The sequence below is a fragment of the Telmatherina bonti genome, assembly GCF_933228915.1.
Source record: "Telmatherina bonti genome assembly, chromosome: 10".
Lineage (NCBI taxonomy): Eukaryota > Metazoa > Chordata > Actinopteri > Atheriniformes > Telmatherinidae > Telmatherina > Telmatherina bonti.
This window is the reverse complement of record NC_136628.1, coordinates 7,631,541-7,648,262: the sequence shown is the minus strand read 5'-3', so window position 1 is coordinate 7,648,262 and position 16,722 is coordinate 7,631,541. Positions and strand designations below refer to the sequence as shown.

General features: G+C 43.0%; 1 protein-coding gene across 1 annotated transcript in view; it reads right to left on the bottom strand.

The window, feature by feature from the left end:
* Nucleotides 1-16,027, bottom strand: part of doc2b (double C2-like domains, beta) — a gene marked incomplete at its 3' end in the record, with an annotated part of 203,611 nt that extends 187,584 nt beyond the window's left edge. Inside the window, exon 1 of the mRNA XM_079248261.1 lies at nucleotides 15,679-16,027. Coding sequence (XP_079104387.1) covers nucleotides 15,679-16,012 — 334 coding nt within the window. The 5' untranslated portion in view covers nucleotides 16,013-16,027. The remainder of the gene's footprint in view (nucleotides 1-15,678) is intronic.
* Between the last annotated feature and the right edge of the window lie 695 nt (nucleotides 16,028-16,722).

Below are 16,722 nucleotides of genomic sequence, written 5' to 3'. Positions count from 1 at the left end.
AAGGGATTTACAGGCAGCTTTTGGTTATTATGGCTTCTATGTTGCAGAGGGCAAACAAGATGAGGCTGCAGAGCACTTGCTATCTCTACCTGAGCTTTCAGCTGCTTTGTTGTCCCTGAAATGAGGCAGCAATGGCACAAAAGTACCACCTTGTCAGACAGGATCCGTGGTAGGTCTGCAAGTAGGCCAGGTGGAGAGGATGTGCAACACCAAAGGACATGGACTGTGTTGACATTAGTTCCTACAAAAAAAACCTGATTATCTGGAGAAAAGACAGCAGAACATAAAGATTTATGTTTGATGTGACAGAACACCCAACAATAAGTTCAGTCAAAACGCATTAGAAACTCTCCTGAGCGTGTTGGAACTGCTAAAGCGCTGGAAAACACCTCACAGGACTGTGTCAGATTATGCCACATTTGAGATTGTGTAAAAGGAAGCAGCACTGCCACAGATACTTCAAAGTTCCTGTGATCCACATCAAGTAGGAGTACGGAGCCGCTAACGTGGACTGCTATCATCTTCATCCTGAAAAAGTTCAAGGCGTAATATGAATCAGGATGAGTGAACGTGTAGCAGCAGACGGAGCAGCTGGAACTAACAGAGGCTCAAGGAGAAAATTTAATGTCAGCTGAAAATCTACTTAGAGGGATTTGAATTTTTACGAGAAAGAAGAGACATCAGTCTTTTTTTTTTTTTTTTCCTGCGTTTGACCCATCATCGCCGTGTGAAACCTCCTCTCAGGGGATTTCACTGCACCCTGCAGATACTGCAAATAGTCTGTGTCCTTTTAGACGGCAGCGGCTTGAAAACGAGGAACAGTAGCTCAATGAGTGCACAACCCATGTACTCTTTTGGCTCTAATTTCCTTATTTCCCTTCCCACAAGTAAAGAAAAGTTTAGATGCTGCAGCAGGAATTAAGAGGGTCGGTACCAGCCAGGAACGGCTGATAACTAATGATCTTTAGCATAATCTCTCTCTTTAAAAGCAGAAGTTTTGTCAGATCAGGGCTGTTTTTACCCTGGGCCGTATATAAACGATGGGATGGAGCCTCTGTGACGTAACCCGTAGGTTTCCGAATAGCTGAATTGATGTCGTCTCTCCCGGAAAATACAAAAATGGCAAAGAGGTAGAGCTGAGAGGGGGGGCTGTGAGCATGACGGCTGATAACTGATGTCTGTCAAACTCTGACCTGCCTGTAGCTAAGAACTAAACGAGCTAACCTGAAGCTAACAAGAGCTAACAAGCTAAAGCAGGTTAGCGGGCTAAAGCTGAATCACACTGTTAGCTGGCTAAATACTGCGGCTGTTCTACACTCTGCCTTCTTGAAGGGGGTACATGTCAATAAAACGGACACGACCGTAAATATGCTGAATTTCAAGATGAAATTGCTTCTAAATGGAAAAGTTAGAAAAAAAATGACTCCCTCCACAGTTGACCGATTAAACCAGGATGTAAACATGTTTATTACTGCTGTGAAGTTGGTTTTTTTCACATGGGAGTCTATGGGGATTTGCTCTGTTTTGCAGCCCCTAGTGGATGAAGGGGGAACTGCAGTTTTAGGCACTTCCGCATAGGCTTGACCTTTAACTGCCGGAGGTTGCCGCTTGGTTTTAACACAATGCTAAGGAGGAAAGACATCAGCAAAGGTCTTACAGAAGCTACTCCTGCTGCTAATCCAAATGTGAATGGTTGTCAGGTCATTTTCAAACTATCTGGAGTCCATTATTCTACAGACAGAACATTTATTCACAGGTGGAACATATTCCAGACAGGTAGTGGTCCCTCCAAGAAGTGGGTATACCTACGTGTACTCTGGACTACAGCACTGCCTGTAATGGATGTTCTGGCAAGTTCTGCCAAAATTCAGACTATGTAATGCTGAGAGACAACGGAAAAAAGAACAACATCTCAGACTCTCCAGGCCCAAGTTAGCATGTTAAATACTAAATCGCATGATAATAAAGTTAGAAAAATACTGAACCAGTATGACTTGCTTGGAAGTTGCTAGAGAACGCTTCTTCTCTCAAAACATAAAATGGCAGCAAGTGGTGGTGGAGGGATGATGATCTGGGCACCTTGCAGTCATTCGCTGGACTACAAGCTACTATGCATACCAAAGTAGAATCAGATGTGAGTCCATCTGTCTGACAGCTAAAGCTGGACTGAAACAGGTTCACGCAGCAGGACGATGGGCTCATTCACCATCATCTTCTTACCAATCTTCTTAAATGTGTTCTCAAGTTGTACTTAGGAAGTCATGACAACTGTTGGAGGAGTGGATTTTTTTTATAACTCCTCCATTTAGAAGTAATTTATTCCTGAAATTTGGCACAATTAGGGGCGTGTCCTTTTGATTGACAGGAACCCGATATCCCACTGCGAGAAGGCAGAATGTGGTACAAGCATGGCTTTCAGGCCGTTAACAGCGGGATTTAGCTTTAGCTTGCTTACCTTCTTTAGCTGGTTAGCTCCCATTATCTAGTCTTAGCTCTTTTAGCTTTTAGTTACGGGCCCGTTAGAGCTTGCTCAATAGCAATCATCCACCTCCACGCTCTCAGCTCTACCTCTTTGCCCATTTTTGTATTTTCTGGGAGACACGGCATGCGTGACGCTGTCAAGATAGCGGCGATGGGACCCACCCAATGAGCTTCAATTTAGCTTTTCAGAGACCTACAGGTGACGTCACGGAGGCTCCGTCCATCTTTTATGATGTCTAAAGTCTATGATTTAACGCCAAAAAAATAAAGATGTCTTCATTTCCAGTTATTCTATAACATTCTGTGGCAGTAGTCTCTTGCTTCTTTTTCCATTTCAGACATAATAAAAATGTCATTTCTCTTTAGAGTTCAGCGCGATGAGAGAAAGCATATACAGGCTACATAATCTTTAAACCTACAGTAGTACTAAGACCATCTTGCCAGATAGACATTCCCCCCCCCCCCCCCCCCCCCCCAAGGAAATCAAATCCACTTTAGCAGACAATGAAGCAATAACACAATACACCTACAAGAGGAAATCCTTCTGCTTGGCTGGTATTAGTCCAGGTGAGCTCAGTGAGCATTTTCAGGCATTCCCTACTGTCTGAGGCCAGACACTGAGGTCTGCCTACTGCAGAGCTGTACTGTACAAATCACTGTTTTCCCTCCGACGGGAGAAAAGACTGAAAGAATGAAATACTGCTTCTTTGGCTTCCAAGAGTCCAAAGAAGCAGGGCAGATACCTGCTATCGATCCAGCAGAGGTGGGATGAAGAAAGAAGAGTAGTTCATCGTCTTCTCTGAGAGTAACATGATGAACTCAGAGGAGAGAGGGAAGAACGGCTTGGAACAAATATACGGCTCTTAAAGAAACTTGTTCGGGCTGAACTGAAAGAAGATCTGGTGTTAATGTAGCACAAATCTTTGGAGGTTTTTTTTTTTTAGAAATCAGAGCACAAATTTCAATGTTTCAGATGTCAAAGGCTTGGAACAAAAGTAAAACTTTCCCCGAAGATCCAGCCACCAGTTTTTATGTGAGAGGAGTTCATCAAGCTGCACGAGGCCAGTCAGAAAACCAGGAATTATCCCAGAAACCTCAGGAAATGTGTTAAGAGTCACTGGTTTGCAGCCATTTTTACTGGAGGTGATGCAGACATGAGGTTCATTAAAAAGTCCCGCTCAGAGTAAAGTGTTAACGTTGTTGTGACACCATTCTGGTTGTCTCAAGTCCTCTAAATGTCATATCTGTTGCTTATCCCTTTAGATATGATTCATAACACAACTTCCCCTTCAAGTGGCAGAAGGAAAATGCGTCACGAAGAGTTAGTGTTTCCACATCAGAGCCGACATCATTGTTTTATCTATTGTTAAGCTACAGAGTCTAAATAAGGAGGGATGGCTGGATGGAGCAGCTGCAGCGTTTTCAACCTTTGCAAGGAGTTGTGTTGGTTTTGGACAAAAACTTTACTTTCAGAGACTTTGAAAACAATCATGGTTTAAGTTTTTATACATTCTTTTAACAACGCAACCTTTAAGGACACCAGTTGACAGGTTGCCATGGTAATATGTACAAGCTTTAGTCTGAAACATCGTTTGATGGGGTAAGCCTGACAAAATACCTTCTTATTACGATGCAGTCATTGTCATGATGGACAGTCTCCAAGGTGAGAAGATGTTATAAGTAATTATTTGGTTAAATGATCCAACATGAAGATACAGATGTGAAAAGTATATTTTGAAGTTAAGTTTGGTAGCAGTATACAGCATCTAGATGGATTTTTCCTACAGTTTCCGGAATAAAAGAGTTTTATAGGGTCAACAATTGTTCATTTTTTGACTAAATAAGATTCAACTTTGTTCTTTACTCTTACAAATATACAAATACAGTGAGATGTTGAAGGTTTAGAGACACTTTTGAATTAAATCTTATGCAAAGTTTCTTCAAAACCTTTGACACATACTGCATGTGGCATTGTTGTCGTCATTCATCTGTGTTTCTCTACTTGTTTCTCAGCAGGTATCCATGGTTTAGAGATATGATGCTTGTGATCACTCTTTCCTATCCCACCCCAACTGGTCCAGACAGATGGCCGTCCTTCCTGGTTCTGGTTCTGTTGGAGGTTTTCATTCCTGTAAAATGGGAGGCTTTCCTTTCCACTGTCTCCTGGTGCAGCTCAGAACTAAGCAAAAAATATGACGCAATCCACTGGTTTCCTTGGCTTGGTCATTATTTTTCATGATTAGTTTATACAAACACATTATTATAAATTATATGGATCATATAATGGATTTTTTTTTTTTTTTAAAAATTGGGCTATAATTCAACTACAATTAATTGGATTAAACTGAAATAAAAATGGGGCTTTGAAATGACTTAAGTCATGAACTGGTGCTATGCAAATCAAGTCACTTCACAACAAATTCATCTCAAAGTAGTTTACAAAATAAGTTCAAGCCCATTTATAATTAAGCGTTTAATATTTTCTGTATATTATAAACCTACAGTGATCAATACTGGAATGACGCATTCACACACCAATGTGATTCTGGTAGATCAGCTCACTAATTTGCCTAGTTTAGTCAATCTGGCCCCCTGCTTACTTGACATCTGTACAGTGGTAGCTTTTTACTGAAAGTAAGTGTTAATATGATCTTCAAGTACACTCAGAAACTTTGCCCTTAATTGCAACTGGCAGTCAGAAGTAGGAATTTCAAAGCTTTGAACTTTCCTACTCGGAGATCCCTAATGTGCCTCATTAAGCGCTACATGGCGCACTCACGCTTTGGGCCAAAGGATATTAAAAAGACAGGGGGAAAAAAGTGAACAGTAGTGTGGTGAGCTCTCGGCGGACAGAGTGCCCACTAAGTGCAGTTCTGTTTTTGAGTCATCACTTTGCGTGGGCAGAGACGAGATCAGGCATGGGGATTTAATTTTGGTGAATGGAGTGGGTCTTTTTGCAGCTCGGAAAGGAGGATGAAGCACTCCTCTGGGACGCACTCTGCTGCGTGAAAACAGGTGGATTCTACATGAAAAAATAACTTTCATAAGCTCAACATTTAAATGTACTTGCATGCATCTCTGCACACGCAAAGGGTGACTAACCAAAGCCAAACAACTTCTCCCCCTGCTGATGACACCCCTGGATGTCAGATGGATCTGTATAATGGCTGGTATTATCATTACATAATGTGCTTAGGGGATGAAGGGAGGACAGAGGCAGAGTTTGCATCAGATAGGGTAGAGTGGCTTCCAACTTATATCACCCAGTTGCTCCTGTTTAGAGGGAGAACCAGTAAAAATAAGCCGTAATGTAACCAGGCTGGAATCTGGCTTGCTTTGTTAGTGTTAGTATCATCACAGGAAAACATGGGACACCGCCGTGACTCATTACTACTGGATGACAGCTGGCAGATAGACTCTTAATAGGATTCTGCTGTGCTGGGCATGGCAGCGCTGAAATCACGCTTTACATTGAACTGAGCATTATGAGGCTCGGGGGGATATTTCCAAGCGAACGGACGCAGCCTGCCGTTATATGAAGGCCTGGAAATGGATCTGGTCTGGGAGAGGCAACAGATGGCTCAGCGCTCCTTTTCTTCTGTTCTTAAAGGAGTACACAGAGTTTAAGGAGCTTATCCCCTCGCTCTGATACAAAAAGCGTTGACATGTTGCTGCTGAAGTGTTTGCTAAATAGCAGCTACTTTTGAGATCACCTTGAATGATGATTGTTTATTAGTTGCTAGCGATTTTTTGCTCTCTGTGATGTTTGGGTCCATATCTGAGCAAATTCTCTGCTGTTCACACATGATTAAATATGGTGTCTATTCTAAACTTGGGACTGAAAAATGGAGGAGAAAACCAGTACATCTAAACTGGAACAGCTAATGGGGAAGTAGTGGATAATTTCTTTGATATAACTAATACATTTTCATTTCTTTTCCTGACATTATTGCAGTTTTCCTCCAACACTGGTGGAAAATTACCTGTTTTTTTCTTCACCTCTCAGGCTCCCAGTTTGTTTTATAGTCAATTATTTGATTCCTTTAAAAAGCCACAAGGCCCAACATCCAGAAGCCCAGAGAACGGCTAGCAAAGGTTGGAACATTGAGCCCCCACCAGGAAGCAGAAGACAAGTAGCGATCAGACTGTATGCAAAAGGGGTTTGAGCCAAATTTTTATCATAAAGTGATGCAAAATATCTCAGACTGTGCATATATGATACTTATATGTGACATTAAAGGGTTTAAAGCAGAGTGGGTCCTCGAGGGCAGCTGTCCGGCAGGTTTTCCATGTATCCCTGCTCCAACACACCTGGCTTCCATTAAACAGAGCCAATGAAATTCTGCATAATGAGTGAATAGTCTGAGTCAGGTGTGTTGGAGCAGGGATACATGGAAAACCGGCAGGACTGTGGCCCTCAAAGACCAGAGCTGGATACCCCTGGTTTAAAGGAAACCTCATAGATGTTTGGTAGATGATGTCGACATGCTACAATATTTTATTTCCCTTGTTCAATCTAAAGGCCCATTTCTGCTCAATGCAAAAGACATATTTACAGACGTCCGGCCTCTTTAGCCCTTCTGTCACGCTAAGGGGCTTAGCTATCTGTCACTTGACACAGAAAACACAGCAATACCACTAGATAGTGGGGTCAGTATTCACTTGTATTGCTGACACACAACCAGCGAAAGGAACCAACCAGAGAAGAAGAAGAACATGAAGTAGACAACACAGAAAGATAAAAATCATCCAAAACACTGAAAAGAGCAAAAAAAAAAAACGTTGTGGTTTTATCACTCTGTGTTTTTGAACAGTTGTAAACAACTATATAGCGGCGCATTACTGCTACCAACCGGTCTCAGAACATGGAAGTGAACTCTGAACTCAGCACTGCCCCCTAGCGGATGGACTGACCTAAGTACCATGCCAACAGAAAAGTCAAAGCAGGAGGACAGTGACATATGACAAGGTTTAAAATGGAGCATAAATGGACCTTGAGGGAAACCTGGTTTGAGCAGATCTTCCTCATTCCTCTCCAGTTTTAACACCAGAAACTGAAAACCCGCTTTAGAACCGATTAAAACTGTTCAGTAAATCTCAACACAACTCGTGCATAAGCCTGACTTTCACCATCATTTTTTAATAAGACTAGGAGTAAAGATTTCTTTATCAAGTTGTGTAACATGACTTTGTTTTGGTGTATTCTGTCTTACTCCACCGTACAAGCTTGATGATGAAAGCATCACATTAGTTTACTGAGAATATTACTGTATAGTTACGTAATGTTCTATTTAAATAATACATAGGATCATGTTTGGAGACTCCCAGAGAAGTGCGGACTCAAAAAACTTTGACCAGCTCAGTTTCATGATGTAAAGAAATATATAATATAAATAAAAGAAACATCGCAGAGGAGTCACGTGAAAATGTTTTGTCATTTAAATCTCAAGAAATTGACTCTTTATGGACGTATTTTGCAAATAAATCCTGGAAAAAATGTAAAACAGACCAAATTAAACACGGAGGGGATTTCCTTTCGCTTTCAGGACAGATCACTTTCTTTTGTTTTCTCCAGCCGACAAGCCGAAGGAAAAGCTTGAGCCAGCTCGTGCGAGGAGACGCCAGTCCTGCCAGCACATGCGGCTCCGAGACTTATCTCTGAAAAACACAAGAGTCGGCTCCGCCATGTGGGTCACCGAGCTTGTTTCTCTGGGCCCCGGCAGGCATGTGGCCCTCAACGCGCACTACAAACATTCATTAAAGAATGTGGCAGAGATCGTGATGTCCAAACGGTTTTGATTACCCCTCTGTGTAGGGGGGCTGGGACACTCGGTGGGTGATGCACTTTTCCGTTTCAATTAAAATCAAGGTTGAGTCACAATCAATTAGAGAGTGTTGCCATTATGCTGATTAGCCAGCAGGTTCTGAGGAAGGATTCAGATGTCCCTGTGTGATTTGGTTCATAAGGGAGAACGCTCCCCCACCCACCCACCCAACCCGTACCCCCCAGAGGAGGCATGCAGATACTGGACCACATCCCACAGGACCACCAACAGCCAATTTGGGGCATCGCTGGCTCTTTTAAATCCCAAACAGGAAGGAGAGCGGCCCCTTCTTGTCGCTTTGTTGTGCAGCAACGGGGTGAAACGTGCATCCTGAACTTCAAATTGTTTTCTAGCTGAACTGATTCAAACAGAATTTCACCACAGCTGAGCTTGATTCAATACCAGGAGGGAGAAAATTACTTCACCTCACTGCGAGATTCATATGCAGGAGTCCAAGCATGATCAGATCAGCGTCGCAGCAAGGGCGATAAAACGTCACCAGCCCTGCATGCTGGAGACACACAAGCTAAGCTGATAACTTCTATTAACTCAGCTGTCTTATTCTCACTCTCGCAGGCTTGTTGCCATCAGAGAGAGGCTGTTGTGGCTGTAAACCTGATATATGGCTCCCTGCTTTCAGATGTGTCGCAGGTATTCCAAAACTGCAAATTATGACTTTAAATGAAAAGAAAAGCTTTCTTACATTGATGCACAACATAAATCAATGCTCCTCGCTGCCTTTTCCAGTTCTTCTTTGTTACATCTCGTTGTTCTTGCTTCTCCTTTGTTCGCTTTACAAAGCTTTGACGTCAGAAACCAGTAAATATTTTCAAATTGTAAAATATTTAACTGAGTTTTTTTCAGCACAAGAGCACTGAGCGCAATTACAGCAGCTTTTGTTGCCAGAGAGGAAAAGGTCAGATGTTTCTCTTTTAATCAAAAGCCCATACAGAGGCTGAAACAGTGGATTTTGGTCCTTTTTTCCATGCAGTTCTGGTACAACATGACCAGCCAATGAAGGCGAACCTGCAACTAAACACACCAAACCTGGTGATTCCTGATTTTATTACGGACTGGTCATCAGGTTTGCCGAGAATTTGTTATAAATTGTTGGTCAAAAGGGTAAAAATCCATAAGAAACAGCTTGGTAATTCCAACTATTGTTCAGTTTTATTCAATGAATTACCTTCAACTTGTCTTTAAATAGCAGTTTACTGGATTAAGCCCCAACTCCTCCTCCTTCATCCAACCCCAACACAACCATCGCCATCACCAAAGACCCAGCAGAAAACTAAACTCTGACTGATGAGCCCCGAACGACGGCTGAGCCAGCATCCATCCTGCAATATGACTTATTTATTTCTTCGGACAGCGTCGTGTCAGACAACAAGATGATTCATACTTTGACATTTATCTTTTACAAGCCCCTTTCCTGTGTGGGTCTTTTTTCGGATGTGGATTTGATGCTTTAATTATCCTTCCTCACTGATGACTCTTCAGGTGATTGCAGTATCATCGAGATGACGCTCTGCCAGATGTTTCTGCCTGATGGTTTATTAGCAGGAAGGTTGGAGATGTTTGCATAAACCCACAGTGAGACTGGTCTTCAGTCTACTTGTCAGCAGCTTCTCACATCACTACTTACATTAACCCTTATGCTCCCACCTCCAGCTTTTGTACATTTTCTCTATTTTTTTCAGCATATAGACATCATGTTAGCTGTGTTCTAGTTAATGGCATTTCCTTTGAAAGAACTGAAGTTTGTAAAATCCAGTGTCTTTCTTTCATGCCTTTCACGCTATGTTGATGCATTTCGCACCATCTGTTGACCTTTTGAGGTCAAATATCTGAATATTTTTTCCTGCCTTAAGCTTCAGATCTGCTCAAAACAACCAAATATTTAATCATTTTGATAATTTTAATCCTTAAATTGTAGTTTAACTGTATGAAATTTGTATTTATTACAGAAAAACACACACACGTCTCATTATTTTCTATCTAATATATAGTAAAGGGGATGGCTATTTCTTGTTTATTAGACTTGGATGAGATTATCAGAAAATTAGATTAGACTATTTTCACATTTTTTAGGTTGTGTCAGATACTCACAAATAGACTGCTATTTAATCATCAAATATTTATATTTTTCAGATTTTTTTTAAAATACCTTAAACACCTTCAGAACCTTTAAAAACTGCTAAATTGTTGTTGTTGTTGTTTTACCATTTTAATCCTTTTAAAGCTAATTTAATGATTTCTTTATTAATTATTAATAAAATTTTATATAATAAATAATAGCGAGATAAAGCTTTGGTGGTGATTACTGTCTTGGCTAGAGCATTAAAGTCATTTGTCTGCATCAGTATTTTTTACGTAACATCAGATACTCCCTTCTGGGGACCTTCATGGTCAAAAATGTCACCTTGACTTCCATTAATCCCATAAAGCAAAATGTATCTGATGTGATACATCCAGTTTCTGAGACGTTTGGCATCACTTTATGGTAAATACTTTGCTCAAAATCCTGTTGATCACAATCTGACACTGGTCTTCTGCCTCCTAATAAATACCAGACACCAGAAGATCATACTATAATAATTTGAACACATCTTATGGTAATAAATGGTAATTATTCCCCCCAAAATTATGTTTTTGTTATATTTTTAAAGGACCTATTAAAAGACCTTATTTTAAGAGAAATTGGATTTTTCTGACCATTTTTCACATGTTGAGCCTTACAGGGCAAAAACCACAGCTTATTATAATCCACTCAGTAACATGTACAGTACATTATTTGGGAGAAAAGTTGTGATATTTGACATTTTTACTGGAATCAACTCTCTGCCATTGCAGGAAGTTCATGTAGTTTTGGACGTTATGGAGTAGTGAGACCATCAGGGGGTCCTAGGATGTTTCATTTTTATGTATGGGAGGAAAATAATTTTATATATTAACATCTAATCAATGTTTCATTCATTCATTATCCTAACTGCTTAGTCTGATTAAGGGTCGCGGGGAAGCTGGAGCCTATCCCAACAGTCTTTGGGCGAAAGGCAGGGTACACCCTGGACAGCTCTAATCAATGTTTCAATAACAATCAGAAATTATTTCACAAAAAAAATAATCATTTTGGCTCTCAGGAAGTAAATTTGAGGTAAGTACAACGGTTAAGACATAACTAATGATCTGCACAACCAAAGCAAACTAATCTCAGACACACTCACATCTTTCAGTGTCTTCAGCTGTTTCTAATATACTGACTTCATATCTGCAGTGACTCTACGGCTCTCCACACGCTGCACCGTATCTGTTTATATCAGCTGATTATTTGAGATGCAACCTCTCCTTTAAAGAAAAAGGTCCAAATGCTCAGCCGTGTCATGACCTGCTGTATTTTCAGCAAATGTGCTAAGAACACATACGTCCAGGTGTGTGAGGCATGAATTTAATCACATAACCAAACAGAGAGCGAGGATCAATGGTCAAATGTAAAGTTTAATGATGCATTGCTGGAGATCTGCTATCCTGCACCTTCTACGTGCAGTCCTTCTCCAACATTACCAGGCCTCTGCAGAGCTGGATGACATGCAGAGGGATGCTTTCCTGTTGTTTCCTTTTAGAAATCCACAAGAGAAAACTGTCACAAACTTATGATGGAACTAAGATAAACAGCAACTGAGAATGGTTGTCAGAACGAAATGATTATAATGTGAGGGAATCGACTCACTCGGCTCCCATGATGAAGCCAACAGAAAACAGTTACGGCGAGGTCTCGTTTGACGTGAAGCAATGTCTGTTACTAAACCTAACCAAGTATTTTTAACTCCGACAACCTCCGATGGATGCAGTCTCTGCCACCACCTCCCAACCCTTCAGTAATGGTGTCACGGCGGGCAGTGGAGAAGGTGAAGGACCCAAATGCAACGACGATGGAACAGAGATGCAGGTTCAAGACCAATTTATTTTCCATCAGAGGAACCCAGGAGACTAAGAACAAACAAACTAACTAAGTAACGAAATGATCCAGCAACCAAGGAATGAAACTGAGGGGTATAAATACAGTGGGGAACCAAACAAGAAACAGCTGTATGGAATGAACTGAAACAAGACCAGGTGAACTCAATGAACAGGAAATCTATGAAGCTAACCAAGAACCAAGGGAACTAAACAGGAAAAACTACAAAATAAAACAGGAAGCCCGAAAACAAAGCACAGGAAAAAACCAAATCATGACAAATGGACTTTTTCAGGGCTTCTACATCCTCTAAAGGAACTTATTCGTCCATTTTGTGTGTATATTTTGTCCCCCTTTTAGCATATTTTCATATGATGTGGTTACAAGCTGAGGGCGCTCTTAGAGCAGACTCATTCAGACTGGACTTCTGTGATCCATGATCTATTGGTCCATTTACATGCTTGAGTTTGGTTCAGACCCAGCAGATTAAGTTTGACCAAACGGAACCACGTTGTGATGCGATGCAGATCATGTCCGTGATGACAGGACTAAAGTTACATACAGTAAGATTCGGTGTGAAACCAGTTTCCAAGTGAAAAAAAAAATAGTTCTAACTGGACAGGAATTTCAGCCTGCAGGAGAAAAGTCTACACTCACACCCTCCCAACCTGTCCAGTCTCACAACAAGGTGATTGTTTAAGTGCAATTTATATCAACATTAACTCACCTCCCATCAAATCAGAAATAAAAAAAACTTTATTATATTGTGCTTCCCATCAATGTCGATATTTTTTACTTTGTGTCTGTGCACCAAATCCTCATGAATAAACTCACAGAAACACAACATCCCAGGGACAAGACTATTTCCTGGAGCTTGGACAGATAGGTGTGCTTCTGCTACCCTGAAAAATCAATAGGAAATGGAACAAAGAAGAAATAGAGAGTAGAGCTGGGTGATATGACGATATTTATCATCTGGACAACAGAAAATGTCTATCGTTTCATATAAGGATCTATTGTTTATGCCACGGTTCGGTGCTTTACTGCAGTATTTTACCTTGAGATGTGCTTTACGGCACGCTGCAATACATAAAAAACACCTGGAGGAAGACGGTAGCAGACGTGTTTCAGAGCAGGATATTTCACTAAAAGATGACCAGCCGACCAAACAAGCCCGACGTGGAACAGACAGCAGATGTTTGTAAAATATGCCAGCTACCTGTCCCAACAACGGACTCCAACACAACTAACTCATTTTATCACCTGCGCAGGAATCAGGATAAAGAATACAGAATAAAGAATAGAGTCAACGACCAAAAGCAGCAAAAGCAGCGTCAAGTGGAGGCAAAAGCTCATAATAAACTCCAGACGCAAACGCTGCTACAGGTATTTACCTGTAAAACGCCATACGGCCAAAGTTCCCCCAGATGGAAGGAGATCACTGCTGCTGTTGCCAAGAACATCTGACACATAACTGATGACTGACACAACATTACACACACTATTTTATATCGTTATGGGGATATATAATGAGCTATATCTGGATATGAGGTTTTGCTCGTATCGTCCAGCCCTGTTAGAGAGAAACTAAACATGCACTCTATCCAGATGTTTAGTGCATGTCTGTATGAGACGTCTGTTTGCTTCATGTAAAACCAGAAGAACCGACTTGTTTGTTAACATCAACCAACACAGACGTCTTGTCCATCCATTTCCAACAACCCTGCTGCAGAAGCATCGCTGCTGTCACTGGATGATGAACAGCAAACAGCCATAATGCTGATCATTTTGGTCGGTATCGTACACTCCTGTTTAAAGGTTTTAAAGTTTGCATGCGTTTATGCCACTGCACATCGGGGGGGGTCCAAGCAGGGGGCCGGGATGATCTCCAGATTTCCTCTGACAGAATCTGTCTCCAGGATTTGCCTTAGAGGATCTGGAAAACACTTTGGCTGATCTAGACTGAGCTTCCCCTGCTATGAACTTCACTTTTCCACCATAACTTTTAAAAAGGCCAAGAAGCAGTTTTATGGTTTAAAAGCTCATGAATTTAACTTCTGCATTTGCATGAACAGAACTAAAAGTAAAGAAGGAATTTATCAGCTGACAAACAGCTGATACTCAGCTATTTGACTGAGTGTTGCTGCTACAAACACGACAAAACGCCTTCGGAAAGTCACGGAGAGTCACTTTTACAGGACTGTCCAAGGATTAGAAGAATCTGTGTTTTCCTTACTGCATGAAATCCTGCTGCCAGGCGGGGGTCATAAAGCAACATCTGCCAGGAAGGACCTGCTTTCGCTGCTCTGTACCATCCTCCCCCACACCCCGGCCCTTCTGTCCAGTTCTGGATTAGAGATGGCCTAAACCCCCCCCCTTTCGGCATGCCACTCTGCATGGATTAACTCCTACAGAAGCTGCACTGCTGTCACACATTAACCTGCAATCACAAGTCTCTTGTGCCGAGGTCCAGTAAGGACTGCTGCTGTTTGCTCTTCTGTTTTTCTGACGGCAGCATCTTATTCTGATTTATCAGGCGGCTCTTCAGGTAGCTGCAGCAACCGGTGTCGGCCGTTCTCTTTATGTCGAGACGTCCGCTGGCAGTGGAAATGGTTTGTGCAGGATGGGCCGTTGGAATCTGGTTCCATCTCCAAAAGCAGCGCGCCTCATTACCGATTTCCATAATTATTCAGTCACTCAGTCCTGATAGATTAAAGGAATGACATTTACCAGAAGCTTTTTCAAAGGAACCTCCCCTCTGTGATGGAGAACAGAGACAGGCATGAACACACACATCTTTGTGCTTTGGAAACTCACACACAGACAACACACGGTGTGATCACACACCTGGAACTTGCTTTTCATAGTCAGTACTGTACAGATTCACTCCGCCAAGCACAAAAACTGCGACTAATTTGAGGCTTCACCAAGAAGCCATGAATCCTGCAGCGCGGTGAGAGCGATCGACGGCGCGGGCCACGCAGGCTGAACGCAGGAGCAGTTTTAAGAGTGCATTCGCATCGTGGTTGACCGCATCACGCAAGGCTTTGTTCCAATAAAATCACACGCATCATTCTTTCAGTTGAAGGAGAGCTGAGCGGGAGCAGGAGGAAGACGAGGAGGAGGAGGAGGAGGAGGAGGGGGGAGTCTTTGCAGCAGCATCAACAGTTGGCTGTCTTTCGACTGAGAGGGAAAGAGTTAGCTGCAGCAGAGACACACAACAGGCGTGCACGCCAAGCAGGCGAGGGGAGACAGAGAGAGATGGCCGAGGGGAGAAGAAAAGGTGACAGAAAAAGCCAGAAAGCCATGAGGCTGGAGGGATGCCTGGCAACCGTGGCAGAAACGGAGAAGCAGCTGGAAGGGAGAGGAAAAGGCTGACACACATGGAGGCAAAGTGGAGGAGAAAGCATCACTCACTGGAGTCATCTGAGTCGTATCCCTCCACGTCGGGCTCCTCGTCCCTCCTGACGGAGGCGGAGGCTCCAGCGCACGCCCGCTCAGGGTTGTCCTCATTGGGGCGGTCGCTTTCAGAACCGGCGTTGGCGGAGGCAGCTGCCGTGGAGGTGGAGAGGGCAGGGCGCAGGGGCCCGGCGTGGCCCGCCTGGTGGGGCGCAGCAGGTGGGAGGCCCCGCGGGTAGCGAGGGAAGTAGTCGGAGATCTGCTTGATGGGCTGGATGGGGCCAGGGCACACGTCAATGGCCATGTGCTCCTGGATGCTGATGGTGGGTTTCTCGCTTTTGCGTTGTGTCATGCATGCGGTCCAGCCCGGAGCCCACTCCCAAAACCAAGAACTGAAAAGAAAATTAAAAAAAAAAAAAAAAAAAAGAAAGAAACGTAGACAGACCCCAGCCGGTGTGTCCACCCTCCTGTTGCTCCTCCGAAGATAGTGCTGCTTGTCCTGGGTGGGTGCTGATGAGTGGACAGGTCCAGGTGAGCTGTGGCTGTCACCACGCTGGTCTACATGGACTTCCTGTGGCGGCTGCTTCGTCTCCCAGAGCTGTCCTCAGACCCAGACCATGCTGTCTGCCAGCCTCACACACTCTACTACCTACACTCCTGCTCTCTGCTCTGCCGATACCCCCACACTCTGCCCACGTCTGCGCCGCCTATCTGAGAGAGAGGAAGCTGAGACTGGTGTGTGTGTGCGAGGCAGAGGGAAGGGATTAGAGGGGAAGGAGGGAGGGATCAGCTGATGTCACTGCCTAGCAACCGAGCGGTAAACAGGAACCGTCGGTCGAGGCGCTTAATTATGATATTAACCCCATCCATCTGTCAGCGAGAGGGGCGTTCCAAAGCCATGCCAGGCTCACGCACGTGGGAATGTGTGTGACTTTGGTTGTGTTTGTGTGTTCCACTTGTGTTTTCATAACCTGGAAAAGGAAAAAAAACATTTGTGATTCGCTTCCAGGATGTTTGTTCAGACTGAAAACACTCATGGATGACTGCTCTTCAGCTGGTTAA